This window comes from Diabrotica virgifera, chromosome 4 (genome assembly GCF_917563875.1).
Source record: "Diabrotica virgifera virgifera chromosome 4, PGI_DIABVI_V3a".
In the NCBI taxonomy this organism is placed as follows: domain Eukaryota; kingdom Metazoa; phylum Arthropoda; class Insecta; order Coleoptera; family Chrysomelidae; genus Diabrotica; species Diabrotica virgifera.
Genome location: NC_065446.1, coordinates 227,155,276 through 227,178,956, shown reverse-complemented (window position 1 = coordinate 227,178,956; position 23,681 = coordinate 227,155,276). Strand labels below are relative to the sequence as shown.

The window sequence follows — 23,681 nt, the reverse complement described above, 5'->3', positions numbered from 1 at the left end:
TGTGTATTTAAACCATTTTAAACTATCCAAAAAGCGCGCGAACACTTATGACGTCACATCATTATATTTTATAATGACATATCTATCGTATGCCATTGTAATAATATACAGTGAGCACGTAAAGGTTGGAATAAATTCATTTTCTCGAGAATGGACGATTTTGGAAAAAAATCCCGAAACAGGTCAATTTTTATTTTTAAATTACGACTTTTTGGCATATATATCAGACTACTGACGTCACCCATCTGGGCGTGATGAGGTCATCGAGGATTTTTTTAAATGGGAGTAGGGGTCGAGTGATAGCTCATTTGAAAGGTAATTCAATTCTCTATTCAGTAATATAACCATTATCATAATTATTTATATAGGTTGTCCAAAAAAAGTTTTTTTGGATTAAATTTACTGACATAAAAAGAAGAATGCAAGTAATTTATTTAATTCAAAATACATTTTACTGCTCTCAGACAACAACAAAAAGTGTTTATTTGAAAAATAATCATTGCTTTTCGCTTAAATTAAATGTTCAAACTGTCAAGAGCTGTAGGTGGCTGCTTTAATACTGAATTTAAGCAAAAAACAATATTTATTTGTCAAATAAAAATTATTTCCTGTTTTCTGATAGGAGTAAAATGTATTTTGAGTTAAATAAATTACACACATTCTTCTTTTTATGTCAATAAATTTAAACCAGAAAAAATTTTTTTTGACACCTTGTATAAATAATTATGTTGATATTTATATTACTGAATAGAGAATTGAATTACCTTTCAAATGAGTTATCACACGACCCCTATTCTCATTTAAAAAAATCGTAGATGACGTCATCACGCCCAGATGGGTGACGTCACTAGTATGATATATATGCCAAAAAGTCGCAATTTAAAAATAAAAATTGACCTGTTTCGGGATTTTTTTCCAAGATCGTCCATTCTTGAGAAAATGAATTTATTCCAACCTTTACGTGCTCACTGTATATGTCTTAACAAAAACACTCAAATATTAATCAGAAATAGCAACTATCAAAATATTTATAAAACTGAATGTCATAACGAATGTCAACAAACCTAATGAATTAATGGCGAGAACATCAAATACTATAATGATATGACGTCACGACCAATGAGGCCGCGTTTTGGACTGCCTTGAATTTTTTCTCTCCAGCCAAACCAAAGACAAAAATAAATTTTTTTCTTTGATATATGTTTTAAATTATGTTATGTTGTGATTTTAGGCTATTGATTATATTCAAAATAAAGTAGCTAAAAGGAACTACAACGTTAAAGAGTTTTATTATTTCATATAGTCAATGGACATCTATATATGAAAAAACCGCGGAGTGCTACCATTTAAATGGGTGCGTTTTTGAGAAATGGGTGCATTAGTCCCTGGGCACAGGTTATATTAGGGTGAGTTCTATGCACTTTTGGTACAAACATATCTACATAAAAATTGTTCCTGGTTAAATTTCCTATCTAAATATCACTTTTTAAAGTCAATGATACTTTTTTTTACAAAAATATATTCAAAAGAAAAAGCACAAAGAAACCCAAAAGAAAAAAATTCTGTTTTTTGTCCCATAACTTTTGTCCACGATGATATAGGTATAGATATTGCTTTACAGAAAAAAAACCTACATATTTCTTCTTTAAAATGTTGTTTAGTAGAGGTAATTAGGATTTATCGTTTTCGAAATATGATTTTTCAAAATTCGCCACTCACAGCAATTTTGGGCAATTTTCCTTGTTATTTCGCAAATATTGTTCTGTAACTTTTTTCTACGTAACTTTAGGTATATGCAATGGTACACGTAATAGAAATAGAAATCAATTACCTTTAAAATGGTCTACTGTATAACGTTGTACGACTTTTTTTAAAGAGATTATGGTTTTTCAAGGTTTTATATTTTTAACGATTTTTTATAATATAATATAATATAATATAATATAATATAATAAAATATAATATAATATAATATAATATAATATAATATAATATAATATAATATAATATAATATAATATAATATAATATAATATAATATAATATAATATAATATAATATAATATAATATAAAATAAAATATTATTATTATAATATAATATATTATATATTATATATTATATTATATAATATATGTAATATTATATAATACCTAATATAAAAAAATATTATTTTTTTCATTTTTTACGATTATTTTTGAAATTTTTCATTATAACTTTTTTTTTCTTGTACATGAATATACTATATATTGCTCAATAAAGAGGGCTTACTTTCTGTTCTTTAAAATGGTGTATCATCTATATTTAAATACATAATTGAAACCGAGTGATTATTTGATATTTTTTTACCTGCATTATTTAAAATTATTTCTTTTACAAAAATTACATAAAAATTAGTCTTAGAAAACATCACTTTAGGTAAAATTATTTAAACGTTGACATTTAAAAAATTTTCAAAATCAAAGTCCATGTCTTCGTTAGCATGAGCTTCAATATCTTCCTCTGACAATTCAGTTATCTTAGAGTTCCCACAATTAGTACCCATGCACATGCACCCTTTGCAGAATATTGAACAACTAATTCCTATCTTCCTACAACCGCAGTTTATTGTACATCCTTTGGTACATTTACATGGTATTTTTTCAAGCAAAGCTTGTGGTGCAGGAGCTTTGACAGTAAGTAAATATTGGAATTAATCCATATTTTGAAGTTTGCCCGGCCGAGTCAAGTGGATGCAAAGTATTACCTATAAAAAATAAGGTTCAATCATAACACACAATCACATAAAAAAGTTATAATGAGGAATTTAAAAAATAATCCTAAAATCAAAAATCGTTGCAAGTACTTATTACATTTTGAAAAAGCGTATCTTATTCAAAAATAATCCTAGAATTTTTTATAATACACCATTTTAAAGTAAACAGAATAAGCTTTCTTTTTTATTATATAGGGTGTCCCAAAAGTAGCGGAACGGTCGAATATTTCGCGAACTACACATCGGATCGAAAAACTGAAAAATACGTGTTCAATCATTCTCAAAAATCTATCCAAATGACGCCAAACACCAATCCCCACTACATCTCCTGGAGGTGGGGTGGGGGGTAACTTTAAAATCTCAAATGGAAACCCCCAGTTTTTCTTGCAAATTTGGATTCGTTACGTAAAAGTAGGCAACTTTTATTCAAGACATTTTTTCGAACTTTGGATAGATGGCGCTATAATTGGGAAAAACGATTTATCCTGATACCATAGGTAAATTATAGAAACGGTCTAATATCTCACGAAATAAACTTCCAAATGAGAAACCAAAAAATAGATTTTTGATCTTTTTTGAAAACCTATCGAATAACACCAAACACGACCCTCCAACCCACCCCCTGGAGGTGGGGTGGGGGGTAACTTTAAAATCTTAAATAGCAACCCCCACTTTTTATTGCAGATTCGGATTCGTCATAAAAAATTAAGCAACATTTATTCGAAACATTTTTTTAAATTTTTTAAAGATGGCGCTAATAAATTGTGTTTTTCCAATTGAAGCGCCATCTATTAACAATTCTAAAAAATGTTTCGAATAAATATTGCTTAATTTTTCATGACGGATCCCAATCTGCAATAAAAAGTGGGGGTTGCTATTTAAGATTTTAAAGTTACCCCCCACCCCACTTCCAGGGGGTGGGTTGGAAGGTCACGTTTGGTGTTATTCGAAAGTTTTTCGAAAAAGATTAAAAACCTGTTTTTTATTTTCTCATTTTGAAGTGCATTTCGTGAGATACTAGACCGTTTCTATAATTTACCTATGGTATCAGGATAAATCGTTTTTCCCAATTATAGCGCCATCTATCCACAGTTCGAAAAAACGTCTTGAATAAAAGTTGCTTACTTTTACGTAACAAATTAAAATCTGCAAGAAAAACTGGGGGTTTTCATTTAATATTTTAAAGTTACCCCCCACCCCACCCCCAGTGGGTGTAGTGGGGATTGGTGTTTGATGTCATTGGATAGATTTTTGAAAATGATTGAACACTTGTTTTTCAGTTTTTCGATCCGATGTTTAGTTCGCGGAATATTTGACCGTTCCACTACTTTTGGGACACCTTGTATAATATATACCTAATTGTAGAAAAAATAGTTATAATGGGAAATTAAAAAGTAATCGTAAAAATATAAAAACTCGTTAAAACTATAAAGTCTTAAAAATGATAACCTCTTTAAAAGAAATCGTACAACATTATACAGTAGAACATTTTAAAGGTAATTGATTTCTTTTCCTCTTACATGTAAAATTGCATATGCCTAAAGTTACGTAGAAAAAAGTTACAGAACAGTATTTGCGAAATAACAAGGAAAATTGCCCAAAATTGCTGCGAGTGGCGAATTTTGAAAAATCATGTTTCGAAAACTGTAAATCCTAATGACCTCTGCCAAACATCATTTTAAAGAGAAAATATGTAAGTATTTTTTCTGTGAAGCAATGTCTATACCTATACCCCCGTGGACAAAAGTTATGGGACAAAAAACAAAATTTCTTTCTTTTGGGTTTCTTTGTGCTTTTTCTTTTAAATATATTTTTGTAAAAAAAAGCATCTTTGACTTTAAAAAGTTATATTTAGAAAGGAAATTTAACCAGGAACAATTTTTATGTAGACGTGTTTGTACCAAAAGTGCATAGAACTCACCCTAATGTAACCTGTGCCCAGGGACTAATTTACCCATTTCTCAAAAACGCACCCGTTTAAATGGTAGCACTACGCGGTTTTTTCATATATAGAGATTCATTGACCATATGAAATAATAAAACCCCGTTAACGTTGTAGTTCCTTTCTCTAGTACATAATCAATAGCCTATTTATACCATTTTAAACGAATTTAAAATTTTATGCAAGTACCCTATTCAGTATAAAATCAAAATATTTTATGTTTTTAGGAGTAAATTTTTTCGGGGGGCTAATTTCGAAGGTTTATAAAGTTTTGAAACACCCTTAACCCTTCGTAACTGACGTGGATTATTCAGGACGTAGACTCAGGAATGATTCTTCACACTGCTGTAGAATAAAATACTGTTCCAAATAAAATAAACTTTATTTTTTCAAGCAAATTATGAACACGTGCATCATATTTAAAAAATGGTGGAGGTTCTTACAAAATTCTTTATAAACTGAATTACCGAAAAGCTTGATTATTGATAACTCAAAAATAGTAAAATAGTGCTTTCCACTCGAGGTTAGAACATCTGGATGAACAACTTGCTGCCATACTAATAGCGAAAGAATACACGGGATTACTTTCAACTATCGAAACGTAAACACTAACATGCGGTACGTTATACCGCAAGATAACTTTACGTCAACGTAGATCAAAGATTAATCCATACTAAAACTAAAGCAGTTGAGAGCAGGTACAAATACACACTACTTGAAGGTACACAGATGGTATTATAGAAAACTTCTATAAAACATGTTTTACAACAGAACATATTTTCGATAAGGTATGACATACCAGGTAACTGATATTAATAATTTTGTGTTTAGGTTATTGTCCGTCCTCACCTCGCCTATCAATAATTTTATTTATAGGATGCATAATGCATAGGAAGTACGCCAAATTATAGTCTAGGCAAAAACCTGCTAGTCCAGTACTAACTGGTAATTTATTTATTCCATTATCTTTATTGTTTTTGTAGAAAGGTTGCTTTTCGTTTAAAAGTCAGTGCACATGACTATGTGCACTGTTATATGCACTAAAATAACTCTTAGCTACTGACATACGGTATGCCATACCGCGCCGAAAATTATATTTTGTTGTAAAACCTGTTTTATAAAATATTCCCAGAACATTATTTGGTTTATATTTTGGTTTTGAATCTTTATTTTGGTTTCAGCAACAATAATCTGCAAGTTAGAAACTCATAGAATGTACAGGGGCGGCTTCAGTTCTAAATGTTTATAACGAAATTTGCCCCCTTATTTTAAACCCCAAATAAGAGGTTGAAAAATGTTATACGCATTTATTTACATCAGAATATGAAAATATAAGTCTTTAGAAGGAGAGTGGATCTTGGATTAACTCTGTACGATTTTTTTTCAAAAAGTTATAGCCTTGGACATTTGACCTCTTGGGATAAACAAATTATAATATCTAAGCAACAAGTTCGCAAATCGGGCACTACAATTTTTTTTATATTCAGTATTGAAAGATCTTCATTTTAAAGTCTTAAAAAATACATAAAAGTTATTTTTACAATAAATAACGCAATTGCAAAAAACGGCCATTTTGGAAATTTCGCAGGCTGTTTTGCAATAACATATTAACTAAATTAAACTTGCAATAGCTCAAATCGTAGGTTTTTTAATTTACTACAATTTTCTATTTAAAACTTTTTCTCTAAAATGAATATCCTAAGCTGCAAAATTAAAAATTTTTAAAAATTGCAAATTTAACAAATGAAAATCGTCATAAATACAAAACCGCACAAAATTTTTGGTTACATTTTAGTGTAAGTTATTCCTGGCATCATCCTTTACAACACCTGATAGGTTTCAAAAATTCCTGAATTATATCCTGAAATCGACCTATTTTTCACCCGCAGCTTGGACTAATAGTAGAACGTTGCACACGTGGCGAAAATTTAATTTCTTTATAAAAGATAAATTCAGAGTTGGTGCTCGAAAGAAATATGAAGTATACCTAATATTATAAAAACGCATGCTGAATCACCACTTTCAAGTCCGCTTGATAAAGCGGGCTGTATCGTCGCCCCCGTTAGCGAAATTATTCAGATTCGATTTTTTTGCACAAACTTACTCAAAAAGAGGTCTTTATAACAAATCCACAGGGTGCCAGGCGGTGCAGTGGTCGAAAAATTGTGTAAAAAATTTTTTTTAAACAAATTCATAAAAATAATTTTTTCATTTCTAACAAACTTTTTTTAGATAATTTGGGTCATTCTGAACAAGAAGGTCTGTCGTCATTTTTCTCTAAAATTGATTGTTGTCGAGTTAAAATTTGAAAAATACAACAATGGCCATTTTCAAGGCTTAATAACTCGATTAAAAATTATTATTATGAAAGTCAATAAGTGACGAAATTAAAGTTTAAAACCCCTCCTTCAAGATACTGAAGATATTTTTGTCATTATTTTATTACAAAACTGTTATTTTTAATTATTAACAATTAGCGCTTTATCGTCGCCCCCGCTAGCGAAATTATTCTGAGTCGACTTTTTTGCCCAAACTTACTCAAAAAGAGGTCCTTATAACAAATTCATAGGGTGCCAGGCGCTGCCGTGGTCGAAAAATTGTTTAACCAATTTTTTTAAACAAATTCACAAAAATAATTTGTTCACTTCGAACAAATTTTTTTAGATAACTTGGATCATTCTAAGCAAAAAAGGTCCTTTGTGATTTTTCTCTAAAATTGATTGTTGTCGAGTTATAAGCGATTTAAAATTTGAAAAATGCGAAAATAGTCATTTTCTAGGCTTTATAACTAAGCGTATCGCTTATAACTCGACAACAATCAATTTTAGAGAAAAATCACTAGAGACCTTTTTTGCTCAGAATGACCCAAATTATCTAAAAAAAAGTTGTTCGAAGTGAAAAAATTATTTTTGTGAATTTGTTTAAAAAAATTATTTAAACAATTTTTCGACCACGGCACCGTCTGGCACCCTGTGGATTTGTTAGGACCTTTTTTTGAGTTCCAAGTGGATTTTTTAGGATCTGAAAAGGACCTCTTTTTGAGTAACTTTGTATCTAATCGAAATAATTTCGCTAAGGGGGCGACGATACAGCCTGGACTATAGCGCTAATTGTTAATAATTAAAAATAGCAGCTTGTAATAAAATAATGACAAACATTTCTTCAGTATCTTGAAGGAGGGGTTTTAAACTTTGCTTTGATCACTTTCTGACTTCCATAATATAATTTTTAATCGAGTTCTTAAGCCATAAAAAGGCCATTTCAACATTTTTCAAATTTTAAATCGCGTATAACTCGACAACAATCAATTTTAGAGAAAGTTTATGAAAGACATTTTTTGCTGATAACGATTCATATAATCTAAAAAAAATTGTTAGGATCGAAAAAATTATTTTTGTGAATTTGTTTAAAAAAAATTATTTAAACAATTTTTTGACCACGGCACCACCTGCCACCATGTGGATTTGTTATAAGGACCTTTTCTTAAGTAAGTTTGTGCAAAAAAATCAAATCGGAATAATTTCGCTAGCGGAGGCGACTATACAGCCCGATTCAGCTTTTGAGATAATATACAATATCCCACACGTGGCAAAATTGCATTTCTTTATAAGAGATAAATTGAGAGTTGCTGCTACAAGAAAATAAAGTACGTTTCTCATTTCACTCAAGATGATTTTTGTCAAATGCACAAAATAATGTCGGCGGTTATTGAAGTCCGAGGAGGATATATTCGACGCAAACTACATAATATATTCGAGTTCTCCTTGTTTGTCTGGAAATTTCTTAATAAAGTCAATTTATATATCTTTTTGATCCTTCTTTTTTCTGTATGTAGTTATGTAAAATTATAGTTACATTTATTTTTAATTATTAATGTAACAAAACTTTTATTGGGCTAGCTCAAGTTAATAAATTATCTTAGGGATTTACCTGATCCAATCACAGAAATGCAAAACCAATACTGAGAGGAAGCTCATGAAAAAATAAAAGTCAAAAGTAAAACATAACCGTAAATTAAAAAAAATTGTTTATACCAAAAAATTAAACACAAATTTTAATAATAGAATAAATTGTAAAACCAACCATCTGAAACGATTATGTAAATAAATGTCAAAGAACATGAAAAATACCGCAAATTATTTTAAATATAAAGTTACCCAGTATAGGTACAATAATGGAGTATAGCTGGTAAACAAAAATTAATTAAAAAAATTACGAAATCGTTTATGTAAAAGTTTATGTCAAATTATACTGGAGTCTTTATGTAGACGTCGATGAACCAAAGAAAACCGAAATCTTCGCAAGGGAGAATCTTGATAGAGAAAAATATAGATCTTAATACCTGGGTACAACTGCCACCATTTATCACTGAATTTAATTTTAGCTTTAAAAACATTTACTTAGCACTTTTTGTTTACGGGGCCTAAAAGGCATTGATTAACGAAGACGGACACTTTTTTTTTAACAACACAAACTGCTCCTTTCAACTATCGGTAATCCTACCTCCTTTTTTCTCTTTGCCAAAAACTGCATGGCTCAACATCCCCTTCCATCAATCCATACCTTCAAGGGCGCCCACAGGATATTTCCTCAGGGGGGGCAAAGGGTATTGAAACAAAAAATACAAGAAAAATTGTTTTGCTGTTTAAAACGCAACACGGTTAGTGTCAGTAAAATGTTACTTAAATAATAATTGAATTCTTCTGGTGTCCATCGCAAATAAATCAATTACTTTCTGCATGAAGTTTTCTTTATTTTCTTTTATTTTTCTTCTGTGTACAGATAACAGGCATAGCCCACTTAGACGATTGTTCGACATCGTATTCCTTATCCAGGTCTTCACACGTTTGAGAGTGCTGTAAAAAAGTATCGAGGTTGTTATATTGTAATGTAAGTTTTAGAAGAACTGAAACACATGGATAAGAATATAACGTAATAAAATTATAGTTAGTTACCTGAATGATCGCTCGATGGTGCAAGTTGTTGGTGGCAGACAAAGAGCTATTTGGATGGCTTTTGCTACTGATGGCAAAAAGCAGGCATGCTCATGCTCAAGAACCTCTATTAAGTTCAGTTTTTCCAAGGCTTTGGCATCTATCTCCGTGTTTTTCCAAAGGTCGAACCACAGAATTGATTGCTCCTTAAAGTTGTCTAACAATTCACAATACGTGCTGTTTATATTGTTAATAGACTTTTCAAAATCTTCCTTAGAAAGATCTTTCATGATTTTAGGGTGCAGATTGAAAATTTCAAATGATAGTTTGTTTCTATCTGAAAACCTATCTTTCAACGATTGAACCAAAGAATCCAAATAAGGCAAGAAAATGGACTTTCTATAGTATTCGTTGATAGTCTGGGTAGAGTGATTTGGTCTGTGAACCTGTCTCGCAGCAACACGAGGACATTTGAGCTCGATTCCAAGCTTGTTTGCTGTTGTTTCAACATTTGCCATAATGTTATCAAACTCTTTTTCTCCATTTTGTTGGTCTGAACTGAATAGCTCAGTAACCTTCTGAATGTGTTTTGATATCTTCAAAATATCTACACTGACACCTTGTAACATTTGCGTAACGATTTCTAACTTGGCAGAGTATTTGGCAATCACATGTAGACATATCACAAATGCTGTATTTGTAACTGCGCAATGAAGCTGGAAAGCTTTCTGCCTTGTGTCACGGTTACCTTCAGTCGATAGAGTCTGAAGTGCTTCAGCGATGCTAACAAACTGCTCACTAAACTTTCGAATTGCTTTATATTTTTCGGTGCATCTGGTTTCACATAGTTTTTGAAGAGTTCCCACTATTGCCCTTCTTTGGCCATTCTGCCGAAAAAATGTTATAACTTCTTTAACTGTGCCAGTTGTATTCCTGATTTGTGGTATGTCATTTAAATCATTGACTACTAAATTTAGCCGATGACTGGCGCAATGAAAATATAGAGCTTTTGGGTATTTCTCAGTTATTCTTTTATGTACTCCAGTTATTTCCCCAGCCATTTTACTACAACCATCATATCCTTGGCCAACTGCATTTTCCAAGTTCAAGCCCCAATTTGTTAATGTTAAAGTAATAGCATTTGCTATATGTTCAGCATCTAAACTTTTTAATGGGGTGAAACCAAGGAAGTCTTCTCTGATGCAATTTTCACTTTTATCAAAATATCTCACGCCCAGAGAGAGTTGCTCTGTACCAGTAGTGTCCATTGTTTCGTCTGCTAAAATGGAAAATATTTCATTATCATTGATTTTTGTAACTAACTCGTCTCTTAAAACCGTTGCACATAAATCAATGATCTCATTTTGTGTCCTATGGGAAATGTACATTGCATTTTTCGGCGCATTTTTCAGATGGTCTTCTAAAACAGAATCACCAGCTTCTTTCCTAAAATGTAAAAGGTTATTGAACACAGCATCCTCATTGGTATGACCTCTTAATGGTAAGTCATGTAGTGCACTAAACAAAATTGAAGAAACAATGGATTTTAGTTTCGCTCTGTTCTATTCAATTTGCTTGGCCAAACCATAATTTGCAAGACATTCAACATTTTTCTTTTCATTTTTCATGACAGATATAAAGTTACTTGAGTTTTCAGATGCTTGTCTGTGCCATTCAGAGTTCATATGCGATTTCGCATTTTCATGAAACTTTCTGAAATTGGTGAATGGGCGATTTATAAAGCCGCTTTGATAACTACCATGGGTTACGCGGGGCCTAAACAGTACACACAACTTGCATAGCCCACCTTTAACTTCTTTTGAATAAGCTAACCAGGGGTACGTATTTAACCATTCATGGATAAATGGTCGTTTGCCATCGTCAATATCATACTTGAAATTGTAACATTTATCTGGCTTCCATGGGTTTGTTAACAAAGTAAATTTCAAGCGATCGTTCAAGCTACAAATTTTATTAGTATCAAGGTAGTTCCCAACATCCAAATTTAAACTGTCTTCAACAATCGCAAAATTATCCGATGCGGTGGCCGTTACAACGTTAGTTTCTCTTTGAGAGGCGGATACAGCTGACTCCAAGCTAGATGGCCCTGCTACAGCTAAATCATTTTGACTGCATACTATACTACTGTTTTCGGTACTGTTCGGTATGTCAGATCCATCATCAATTTTCAGCCGCTTGTTTGGCTTGTTAAAGAACTTCCTTATGTCCATTTTTCTACAAATACAGTAGGCTAATTAAATTGATGCATTCAATCAGCTAAGTGTTAGGTGTCAAATAAATTAACGCATTTAACCGTGGAGTAGGCCGATAAATGGACAGAATAAGACCAAATGGATAATTTAGTTGCATTGAAAAATATTTTTAAAACCTTTTAGAGAAGTAAAAAATTCATCTAAGTTAATTAAAATTTGTAGATTAAAATACCTACCTTGCACAGTTGAATATCTCATCTGCGATACAGGAATAACTTATTTTCTTAAAGTAGGAAGGGTACTTATAAAAAATGTTATTACTTCAAGCACAATTTTTGAAATAAATATTGTAATTGTACTTCATAGACGCAAATGATGTTATTTTAATTCATAAAAAAGTATTTTTTACCTTTACACACAATAGATAACTACCTCGTAAAAATAAGCCTATTTTATTTAAGGTCAAGTGAGAAATAAAGTATATTATATAATACTTACACGTTGCACAAAAAACAATTTTAACACGTTAATATAAGTTCTATGAATAACAGTATATAAATTGTGAGCACTACCGTACTACTAGACGTATCAGATCGGCTGTTCAGCCCACCTATTTCATTTCTCAACTGGATAAGCCTAGACCGGACATCATCAGTGCATGCGGCATGCGCACCGAAAACGATGCGGTTCCATCCAAACATATGCGTCTCACTCAGAAGGGATAAGGGATTGAGAAAAAATATATTTAAACTGGCATATCTCGTGAGCGATTATGATTAATATGGATTTTATTTTATAATATAAAGTAAGAGAGAGCTAAATATTTTTTACACGCTTTCGCCAAATTCTCAGGGGGGGCGATGGCCCCACCTGGCCCCTCCCTGGGGGCGCCCTTGCATACCTTCAGTTCTATTGGTCATAACAAATATCCCTACTTCGTCTCCAAATTTCCAGTCGTCAATACTTTTAATATTTTCTAGGAAATCGAAAATCCCGACTTTTTCCAAATATTTCAGGAAACTCAGATAACAAAAACATCTTTCGTATACTCGCATTCACCCGCGAATTCTTCTTAAATAGAAGCACTTTCTATCAAATTTAGCCTCACTGATACGATTATAAATTTGTCCAAAATTCATAGAATTATTTTACCATTGTTAAAAGAGAAACTTAATAAAATACTGGGTAATTCCATTCGGTACCTATTTTACATGTTGAATGAAAAATAAATAATTTAAAAATGAACTATTTTAACATAATTCAAATTGACAAAAAATTTATGCATACAAATTATTATAGATACAATTAGACAATTAGATTTTCTTCTTCTTCCTCGCTGCCTTTATTTATTTACGACAATATATTATTTATTTGTAGATGCATAGCCAACATGAAACACATATAGTCCATTCACACACGGTAAAATATTGCAAAACCTCAAAATTTTAATAGTAGGGGAGGAAAGTATGCTAAATTTGCAGTCACTCGAGCATTGTGGGGACCTATTAGGTTGTGAAGATTAGGTCCTGCAAACAAAAAACGGTAAGTAAAGTTTTCCATTTAAGTGGGGACTTTCCATTTTTTAATTTAATTTTCCATTTCCAACAATCGTTTTTTCCTATTATAGCGCCATCTATCCATAATTCGAAAAAATATCTTAAATAAAACTTTCTCATTTTTACGCAAGGAATCCAAATCTGAAATAAAAAGGGGGCTCTTATTTAAATTTTTAAAGTAACCGCCCCCACCTCCGTAGTGGTTCGTGTTTGATGTGATTCTATAGATTTTTCAAAAATATTAAATACGTTAATTTTCAGTTTTTCGATCTTATGTTCATTTCGCGAAATATCTCGGGGTTCCTATTTAAAATTTTAAATTTACCCCCCCCCTCTTCGTGGGAGATCGTGTTGGGTATCATTCAATAGATTTTTGAAAAATATTGGACATGTATTTTTTAGTTTTTCGATCTGACCTTTATTTCTCGAAATATTTGCTTTTTTCTTGTGAAACTTTGTGAATCACCCATTTTCTTACGCCCCACTCAAACCGTCAGATTTTTGAAATACACACTGTTCTGCATGTACTGAACTTACCTTATCTTAATCTGACGATTTCGAGTTTTTCTAGGGATAATTTTTTTTTCGGACCCCCCTTAACGAACTCTCCTGTATTAAGATCCAATACATGGTACTGGTACATTTACAGCGTACAAGGTTTCTCCCCATGTGATAATCTGACGCGCTCGAGAAATTGCAAAAATCCCCGCTTGGACTCCCTACCATAAAGAACCGCTTGGATTGATATGAAATTTGGCATACACATAGCTAACATGTCAAAGAAAAAAAGTGATATTGTGTCGATGTGTGCTTTTGAGATGGAGGTGTTTCACCTCTTTTGGGGTAAAAAAATATACGTTCAAAATAAGTCCGGAAATGGATAAAACGACTAATTCTAAGCAACTTTTGTTCTGTAGCGTTTTTCCGTAAGTTAATACTTTTCGAGTTATATGCGTGTGAAAATGTTCATTTTTCAAAAAAAATGTTTTTAGATGTTTTTTGCGAACACACGCGATGTTTAGAGCACGAGCGACAACGGAGCGAGTGCTATACATCGCGTAAGTTCGCAAAAAGGACTTCACGCAGAGTTTGATACAATATATTATCTAATATAAACAAATAAAAAACTGTAAACTGGAATTCATTTCTATTCTACAATTTTTAGAACTTTGACATTTAAAAATTTTAGCTTTCTTCAAACCACAAAACTGTCAAAACTTTTGTTTTAATTTATTGCTCACATGTCATCACCATGACAACGCGAAAGTTAAGGATATTTGATTATATGACAGTGGGTCAAAAACAGTGTGAATAAAAAATATGAAAAAACATTTTTAGGAAACGCTTTTCTTTAGTTACTAGTGACTAAAATTAAACATATAAAAAAATCAACTAAAAAGCAAAAAAATAAAAAAATTCAAACTCGAAGGGTTATTCGAAACAAACTGTTAGACAGATTAAATATACAAAAATCTCACACATTCGTTAAAAAAATTGAAAAAATACATTCGTTAAAGAAAAGCGTGGGGTGCGTCTTCATCAAATAAACGGTTTGAGGATAGATACTTTTTTACTTTTCGCGCCCCACGCTTTTCTTTAACGAATGTGTTAGAGTTTTTCAATTTTTTAACGAATGTGTGAGATTTTTGTATATTTAATCTGTCTAACAGTTTGTTTCGAATAACCCTTCGAGTTTGATTTTTTTTATTTTTTTGCTTTTTAGTTGATTTTTTTATATTTTCAATTTTAGTCACTAATAACTAAAGAAAAGCGTTTCCTAAAATTTTTTTTTTCATATTTTTTATTTTTTACTTTTTAGTCTCACATTTTTTTGTCAAATAATTTGATTAAAAAATTATTTTTGGACACCCTGTACAAATAATTATACAAATTTTTATATTACTCAATAAAGAATTGAAATGTCTTTCAAATGAGCTATCGCATGTCCCCTATTCTCATTTAAAAAAATCATCGATTACGTCATCGCGCCTAGATGGATGACGTCACTAGTATGACATATATGCCAAAATATCGTAATTTAAAAATAAAAATCGACCTCTTTCGGGATTTTTCCTTAGAGTCGCCTTTTTACGAAATAACGAATTTATTCCTTTCATTTGCATCGTACTGTATATACAAATATATTATGAGTGTTCAAAATTTAAAACTTTATTGTTTCTTTATGACGCATAACGTAAACAATTAACGTAAAAAGTGAAAATATGTATAGGTTATATCATTAGCTACAATCCGTAAAGGTTTCAATTTTCTACATTGTAAAAAACAAGAGAATTTAGGCCTTTTTCCATTAAAATCGTTTTTTTTTATTTAAACAATTAATAAACATAAACAAAAATTTTTTTGTTGTCTATTAGTGTATTGTTCCCGCGAATGCGCATGTCTGCAAATTTTCGTTCATTTACATGGAAGAAAAGGTAGTCAAATTAACATCCAAAAATTTGACGCAATCTATTGAACTAAATAAAATAAGAATGATGAACGTTAATAGGTAGTACACAATATAGATACAATTAATGGTTTTAATTGCTTCTATTTAAATATAAAAATATTATTTTTCCTTAGTTTTAAATTTTTTATTTTTGTCTATACCTACTTTTTAGTTGTAAGTTATTGTACCTACATCAGAATTCCAGTATAATGTAAATAGTTTGTTCATATTTATTTGAAATTTTTACTGAAATTAGGGCATTTGTTTATCTAGTTATTGTGGTGATCACTGTATTTCTTAAATACAAGATTTGTTTGTTTTGCTTTATTAATAAACAACTTAAAAAACAATCAAATTTTAAATGATGAAATTCCAATATCCTATAACAAACATAGAATAATTTTCTGGTGCACAGTATTCTGTCATTGGATATATCAGGCCAAGAGCAGAGGATCTTAAAGTTGATGCTGTGGACCCCCATGTAGTGCCACAGATTTTCTGTATTATATTGTTGCGTGTTTTCAATTTTGCTGCTGTTTCCGTCAGGTGTTCTCTGAATGTGAGCGTTCTGTCTAGTCTAGAGTAACCCCAAGGTATTTCGGGTATTTATTGTGTTTCAACAGCTTGTTATTAAAATACACTCGCAATTCTCTGTTTTCCAGCTTGTTGTTGAGATGAAAAGCTGATACTTCAGTTTTTGTAGTACTTGGTTGTAGTCTCAATTTCTTATGGTATTCGCTGAAGATGGATAAGACATTCGTGAGAGTGATTTCTGTAGTTTCTCAAGATTGGTGGCTTGTTGCAAGGGTCCAGTTGTCAGCATATCCAAACTTCCTAGATTCGGTTTCAGGCAAGTCAGCAATAGAGAGGCTGAAAAGTAAAGGGACAAGGACAGAACCCTGTGGAAGGCCACTGTTAAGTTTCATCTGTCTACTCATCTCCTTTCCCATTATAACCTGGAAGGCTCTGTTTGTCAGCATGTTATCAATGAGGTAAATTATCTTTCTGCAGGGGATAATACGGGCCAGTTTATATATTAATCCCTGTCTCGAAACAGTATCATATGCTGCTGTTAGATCTTTGAATACTGTTTCTGTCTTTTGTTTTTATTTTTGAAAACTAGCTTCTATAAAAGTGGTTAATGACAGCACTTGGTCCGTACAGCTTCGATGAGGGCGGAAGCCAGCTTGTTCAATGGGAACGTTTTCTAGTATCCTGTGACTAATTCTGTTGAGGAGAAGCTTTTCTAATAGTTTATATACCATGCTGAGTAGAGCTATGGGGCGGTAGTTTTCTGGCTTATCGTTTGATTTACCCGGTTTCGGAATTGCAAGTATCTTTGTTCGCTTAAGTGACAAAGGAATGTTACCTGACTGAAGTATACCATTAAAGAACATTGCAAGCCACTGTTTCGTGTATGCACCACTGTGTATCAAGAACTCAGGATGGATACCACCAAACCCAGGTGTTTTACCTGATTTCATTTCTTTCAGCGCATGTGTGATTTCAGAAATAAGTATTCTTGCTGAATATTCGGAGTTCGTTCTGTTCATTAGTTTTAATGCCCTTAAGTCTCTTTTCACGTTGGTAGTATGTGTTCGATCTCGTGGAGCTCTGAATAGAGATACTATATGGGAGACAACCTTGTTAGGAGACTTTTAGACTCTCTGGATTCCAGCCGGTAAGCTCCTCCAATTTTCCGCAACAGGGACCATGCCTGCCGGCTTGATTTTTTGAAGTCAAGGTTTTCGACAGTTTTTATCCATTTTTGGCGTCTAGCTGTATCGATGTTGTGTAAACGCTAGTCGGCTATTTCTCGGTCACCACTTTCGAGAAACTTCACGTATAAGTCTTCACATGTTTTAGTTCATCTGGGCACATATTCTGTGCGATACCCCCTAGGGATGGTTTCCTTGGCAGCGCTTATTACTGCACCCACAAACCTCTCCTACTGTTTGCTGGTTGGAGGGACTCAGCTCAAGGTCCGGTCTAGTTGTTCAGAGAACTTCTTCTAGTTTGCTTTTCTAAGATTCCACCTGGGTGGAGGATATGATCTAATTATTGGAATTTATATTCCGATGGTGATAAGCATAGGACGATGTTAAGTATGTGGGAAGTCTGCAAGGACACTTCTCGCAGTTGTTAGTGGTCTGTCATTGGTATATTTTGAGGTAAAACATAGGTCTGGGTTATATTCTTTTCTCCATGCAGCTGATTTAAATGTTCTTTTGTGTTTGGCATCAAAAAGTAGATATGTGTTTTGCTCTTCGGACCATTCTACTAGTGCCTCCCCATTTTCATCATTCGTGGTGTACTTCCACATTTCGTGGTGGCTGTTGAAGTCGCCGATGTATATAGTAGGATGTGGATGAGTCTTTAGCACTTCTGGGTTCCATGTAGTGGCTGGAGGTTTGTTTATGTTAACTACGGTAATCTCTCCAATTTTGGTTACCACTTCATGTATATTATTTTCATTGGCATCAGAAAGCAGGAAACCATTTTCTATATTGCAGCGAATATAGGTTGCGACGCCGTAATGTTTATCATAAGTGGCTCCCAGTAAATCGTAACCAGGTATCTTTCCCCTTAAATCAAGCTGGACTTTGTCTTCAGTATGGGTCTCTTGTATGGCAACCAGGTCAATGTCGTTATCGTGTAGGATTTTTTGCAACACTTGATATTTTGCCTTGCTTATGTCCTTGATGTTAAAGTGACAGACTCGGATACACGGTCCGAGATCTCTATTCAGTTGGTTCTGAGAAGAACCTTTATGTTACCATCGTATGTTTACGTATAGATAAGATTTCTGTTTGTGATCTGTGATGTTGGCAGGATTTTTTTTTCGTTCGTCTGCCGCCAAATTTTGCTAGTTCATTTAGCGTTACCCAGGGTGCACCACGTTGAGGCGAACTAGCGTTGCACCCCAAGTATAACTTAAAAATTCGAATTCTCCCAGATATCAGGTTTACATCGTTAGACGCGTCTGGAGTTCTCCTATAAACGCTCAGTTACTGGTAGACCAGTGCAGATAGCTCTAAAATGGACCAAAAAAATAAAAAATTAATAACAGGATGAGAGCAATTCCAAATGAAAGTACACATATTAGATAGATAACATGTGGAACATTTTTCACCAAATCTGGATGAGGGGAACATGGGTTGGGGGAGCGTTTTTAGGGGTGAAAACGGTTAATTACGATTTTCGGCAAAACGACACATCCTATCGAAAAAAGTTAAATTGCAAAGTTGTAGGCAATAAAAAGATCTACAACTTTTGTGAATAAACATTTTCACATAACCTCAAAATATCCGTGAAAATCGGAAAATTAGATATTTTTGATTTTATTTTTTTTTCTCACTGAAAAAAATTGTTTTTTTACCAAATATGGTGAAAACTTACCTTTTTCTGTCCCAAACACGCTGTAATTTTTCTGTATAAAAATATTTTTTAAAACTCTTGTTTTTTATGTTTAAGAGAAAATGTAAGCATTTTTTCAATTGAAAAATCTCCCGAAATTTTTTTAGCTTTTTTAAAGAAGTTGGCATTTTTTTTGTTTATTGAAACCTCTATTTTCTGATGGTGTAAAAAAATATATACATTACTTTGGAAAATTTTGTCACAAAAGGCAAAAATCGGAAATTTATTTTCAACCTCTCACCATTTTCAGATTCTCAGACGTAATATAAGTTGCATAGCAAGCAGGAACCAACGAACCTCTGTTAAAAATTTACTACACTAATGCCTTTGTCTGTGATTTTTAATTTTGTGAATAAATTATAGTTAAAAAAATAAAAAACACGCTTTTCAAGCACTAAAAATTTAAAAATAAAATATTACTAGCTTTAATTTTAAAAGTTATTTTTAAATTTTTAGTGCTTTAAAAGCGTGTTTTTATTTTTTTTAAACCATATATTTTTTTACACTCGGCCTACTTACCTATAAACTACATTTTTTTTTAACTTTTTTCTCATGAACCAAATTAAAAGTCGCAACAACTTTTTTAACGAACAAGTTTATTTAATACAAAAGAAAGCAATTATTATAATTTTAATGGCCAATTTTTCATCAATTAATTAAGTTTTTGCTTTTTTGATGGCATTTCCTCATCACATTCGGTAATGCTTACAGATTCTGCAGTTTCCTCTAAATCTTCTAGACCATCATGGTCTTCGTCTACATTTTCTTCATTTGTCGTTGGTTTCTCATCCACAATGTCATCATATTATGTTTAACACGTACGTTTGATTCACTGTATTGTCATCATGGTACACATAATGGCCGCGGCGCGGCGCAGCGTCTGGCTGGGCTGCACCTACTCGCTATGCAACTTATATTACATCTGAGAATCTGAAAATGGTGAGAGGTTGAAAATAAATTTCCGATTTTTGCCTTTTGTGACAAAATTTTCCACAGTAACGTATATATTTTTTTACACCATCAGAAAATAGAGGTTTCAGTAAACAAAAAAAATGCCAACTTCTTTAAAAAAACTAAAAAAATTTTGGGAGATTTTTCAATTGAAAAAATGCTTACATTTTCCCTTAAACATAAAAAACAAGAGTTTTAAAAAATATTTTTATACAAAAAAATTACAGCCTGTTTGGGACATAAAGAGGTAAGTTTCCACCATATTTGGTAAAAAAAAAATTTTTTTTCAGTGAGAAAAAAATAAAATCAAAAACATCGAATTGTCCAATTTTCTCGGATATTTTGAGGTTATGTGAAAAATGCTTATTTACAAAAGTTGTAGATCTTCTTATAGCCTACAACTTTGCCATTTAACTTTTTTCGATAGGATTCGCCGTTTTGCCGCAAATTGTAATTAACCGGTTTCACCCCTAAAAGCGCTCCCCCAACCCATGTTCCCCTCATCCAGATTTGGTGAAAAATGTTCCACATACTTGTGTACCTTCATTTCGAATTGGTCTCATCCTGCTATTAATTTTTTATTGTTTTTTTGCTATTTGCACTGGTCTATGGCGTAATTCAGGTGAAAATTTTGAGTAATTGTCGAAAAACCAAAAATAATAAAAAATTTTTAGTTTTTCGACTATAGTGAGCCGTGTGTATATCTGATTCTGACCACTTAGGCACAATTTGACAGCAAGAAACATACATACAAACATTTCCTCTTTTTAAATAGAAATTGAGTCAAATTGCTGAGCTCGGTTACTTTTGAATGGTATAACCGATTTTTAAAATTAGATATTCGTTGGAAAGGTTATGATCAATATCTACTATCAGAAGCCGCAGAGATCGAACTAAGATTTTCGAAATATTTTGGAGTTTTGGGGACGAGAACCAAAAACTAATCAAAAATGGGGAGAACCGTAAAACCCACACACTTGGACCAAAATGGATGGTTGGTATATAGATTGACGGGTCTTTTCTTAAACTTTAAGATGGGGCTTGGCCACTGGCGAAGCGTCCATGTAATCACTGTTACCATTGGTAACAGTTAAAAATCTTGCAAATAAATATGTATTTTATGACGATGAGTAATTCCATTTATTATTTTATTTTATTTTTACCAATAGAAATATATTATTATATTATGTGTTAATAGTACCTAATTCAGTAAATAGCCAGACACACGAAAATATTGGCGAGTTTATGTGACTCAGTTGCACTTTATTATATTCTGTTACCAGTCTCATTTGTGGTGACAATGAATGGTTATCTCGTTAGCGGATACGCAGTGGCTTTCTGGACTATATACATATTGCAATATAAAATTCATAAAAATATCTATTTCGCCTAAAATATAAATGTAGCAAGCCAAATAAATGTTTGGTAATATTTAACTAAAAGTGTCTATACTTTCTATATCTTTCATTTCTAATATTATGTATTTCATGTATTCTTAAACATAAACCTCCCACATACTTCAAGGTAAACAAATTCCATTTTGACACCACTCGGCAAATAAAATATTTAACACTTATTTCTGTTTAGATTCAATCCATTTTTAATTATATATTTACTATGCGTAAAAGCGGTCATTTCTGTAGAAAACGTCAAAACCATTTATTTGATGATTGTATTGCATAAGAATAAAAACTGCCTAAAAAACTACAGAGTGGCCGGTGTTATCAGGAAGTGCGACATTTTTGAAAAACCCAGTGACCGGTCAATTTTTGATTAAAAGGGGTTACCTGAAAAATCTCTGTTACCAGATTTATCTATCCTGAAATTTTGCGAGGACACCTAAAAAGTAGAATCAATAGAACACCATCCGTATCTTTAGAATATTTACGTCAACGAATTGTCAACGAATGGCTACGAATCACTCTAAAAATGCTTAGATATTATATCGTTTCGAACAAACCTTTATCATTGTACGCACGCTCAAGGTAATGAGTTTCACCATTTGGTTATATGTAACAATATGGTTGGTTTATATACTTGTATATAAACTAACAAAAAAAAATTTAGAAAAATATAAGCTTGTTTGATTTTTTCCGAAACAATGCATGTTTTCGTTCTAATTGCACTCCCCTACTACATATTTTTAATAATATTATGTGTTGTTGCAAATATTATGGATATTACCCAGGGCAACACAGGACTCTTTCAACATGTTTGGAATGTAAGGAGGATTGAAACCTCACATATTAGAGTTGAAAGGCAACTGAATAAAAAAGGAACTTAGAAGGATGTCAAAGACAAACTGTCAATGCAACGTTAGAAACTGTTATATTGTTACTTAAGCGAAAGAATTTAAAGTTTTTGTTAATATATAAAATAAAAAACAGTATCAAATATCCATATGTTGGGGTAAAAATTATCCGACCCTAAATTTCTCATTTTTAACAGTTAGGGTCGAATAATTTTAACCCAAAAATATAGATAATCATATTTGATATTGCTTACCTACTTATTCCTCTTCACTCCATGCGGAGCATAGGGCGTCAACTGTCTGCCTCCATTCTGTCTTATCCTTTGCACTAATCTTTATTTTTGCCCAGGTTTTCCCAATAGCATTAATTTCTTTGTCCACACTTCTTTTCCACGTTTCTACGGGCCTACCTGGTCTTCTCTTGACATGTGGTGTGTATTCTAGGGCTTGCCTCGCTATGTCTGTATGCTATGACCCGAATCATGCTTGAAAGAATGAAGAAGGAATTTGATAAAGTTATAAGAGAAAACCAAGCTGGAATCCGGGCACGAAGATCCTGCATTGACCACATGTGTAGGATGAGACCGATTATAGAGCAATCATTAGAGTGGCAGAATAAGCTATATGTGAACTTTATAGACTTCGAGAAAGCGTTTGATCGTGTAGATCGCAAAGCCTTATGGAAATTGCTAGAGAAATACGGAATGCCTCCCAAGTATATCAGAATTATAAAGCTGTTCTACGAAGGGTCCACAGCACGCATATTCCACGAAGGCAAGTTAACAGAACAAATAGATATTGGTACAGGAGTAAGGCAAGGCTGTGTGCTCTCTCCAACCTTATTCCTGATAGTAATCGACTGGATCATGTCTAAGGCTACTAGTAATAAGACTGGAATAAGATGGAATGTTTTTAACCAACTTGAAGACTTGGAATTTGCAGATGACATATGCCTTTTAACAGAAAAAGACAACACATGCAACGCAAAACTGAAAAAGTAGCAGAGGCAGGAAAGAAGGTCGGACTTAACATAAACGTCAGAAAAACTAAGATAATGAAAATAAATACACCAAGAGAAATGGGAATATCACTGGGAGGCACGGAATTAGAAACGGTAGAGAAATTTAACTACTTGGGCAGTATTTTGAACAACAAAGGAGGGACGGAGGAGGACGTAAAACGGAGAATAGGAATAGCTCAAAACGCATTTAATAT

General features: G+C 32.5%; 2 protein-coding genes across 6 annotated transcripts in view; both read right to left on the bottom strand.

The window, feature by feature from the left end:
• Window positions 1–23,681, bottom strand: part of LOC114333678 (G-protein coupled receptor dmsr-1) — a 1,080,003-nt gene that overhangs the window by 687,040 nt on the left and 369,282 nt on the right. The gene's annotated exons all lie outside the window — the stretch shown is intronic.
• LOC126884099 (uncharacterized) lies at window positions 9,318–9,947 on the bottom strand. Its single transcript, XM_050649889.1, has 2 exons — window positions 9,651–9,947; window positions 9,318–9,551 (listed from the first exon to the last, which is right to left on the bottom strand). Exons 1-2 carry the CDS (start codon window positions 9,917–9,919, stop codon window positions 9,374–9,376), a joined length of 447 nt encoding a protein of 148 aa, XP_050505846.1. The 5' UTR covers window positions 9,920–9,947; the 3' UTR covers window positions 9,318–9,373.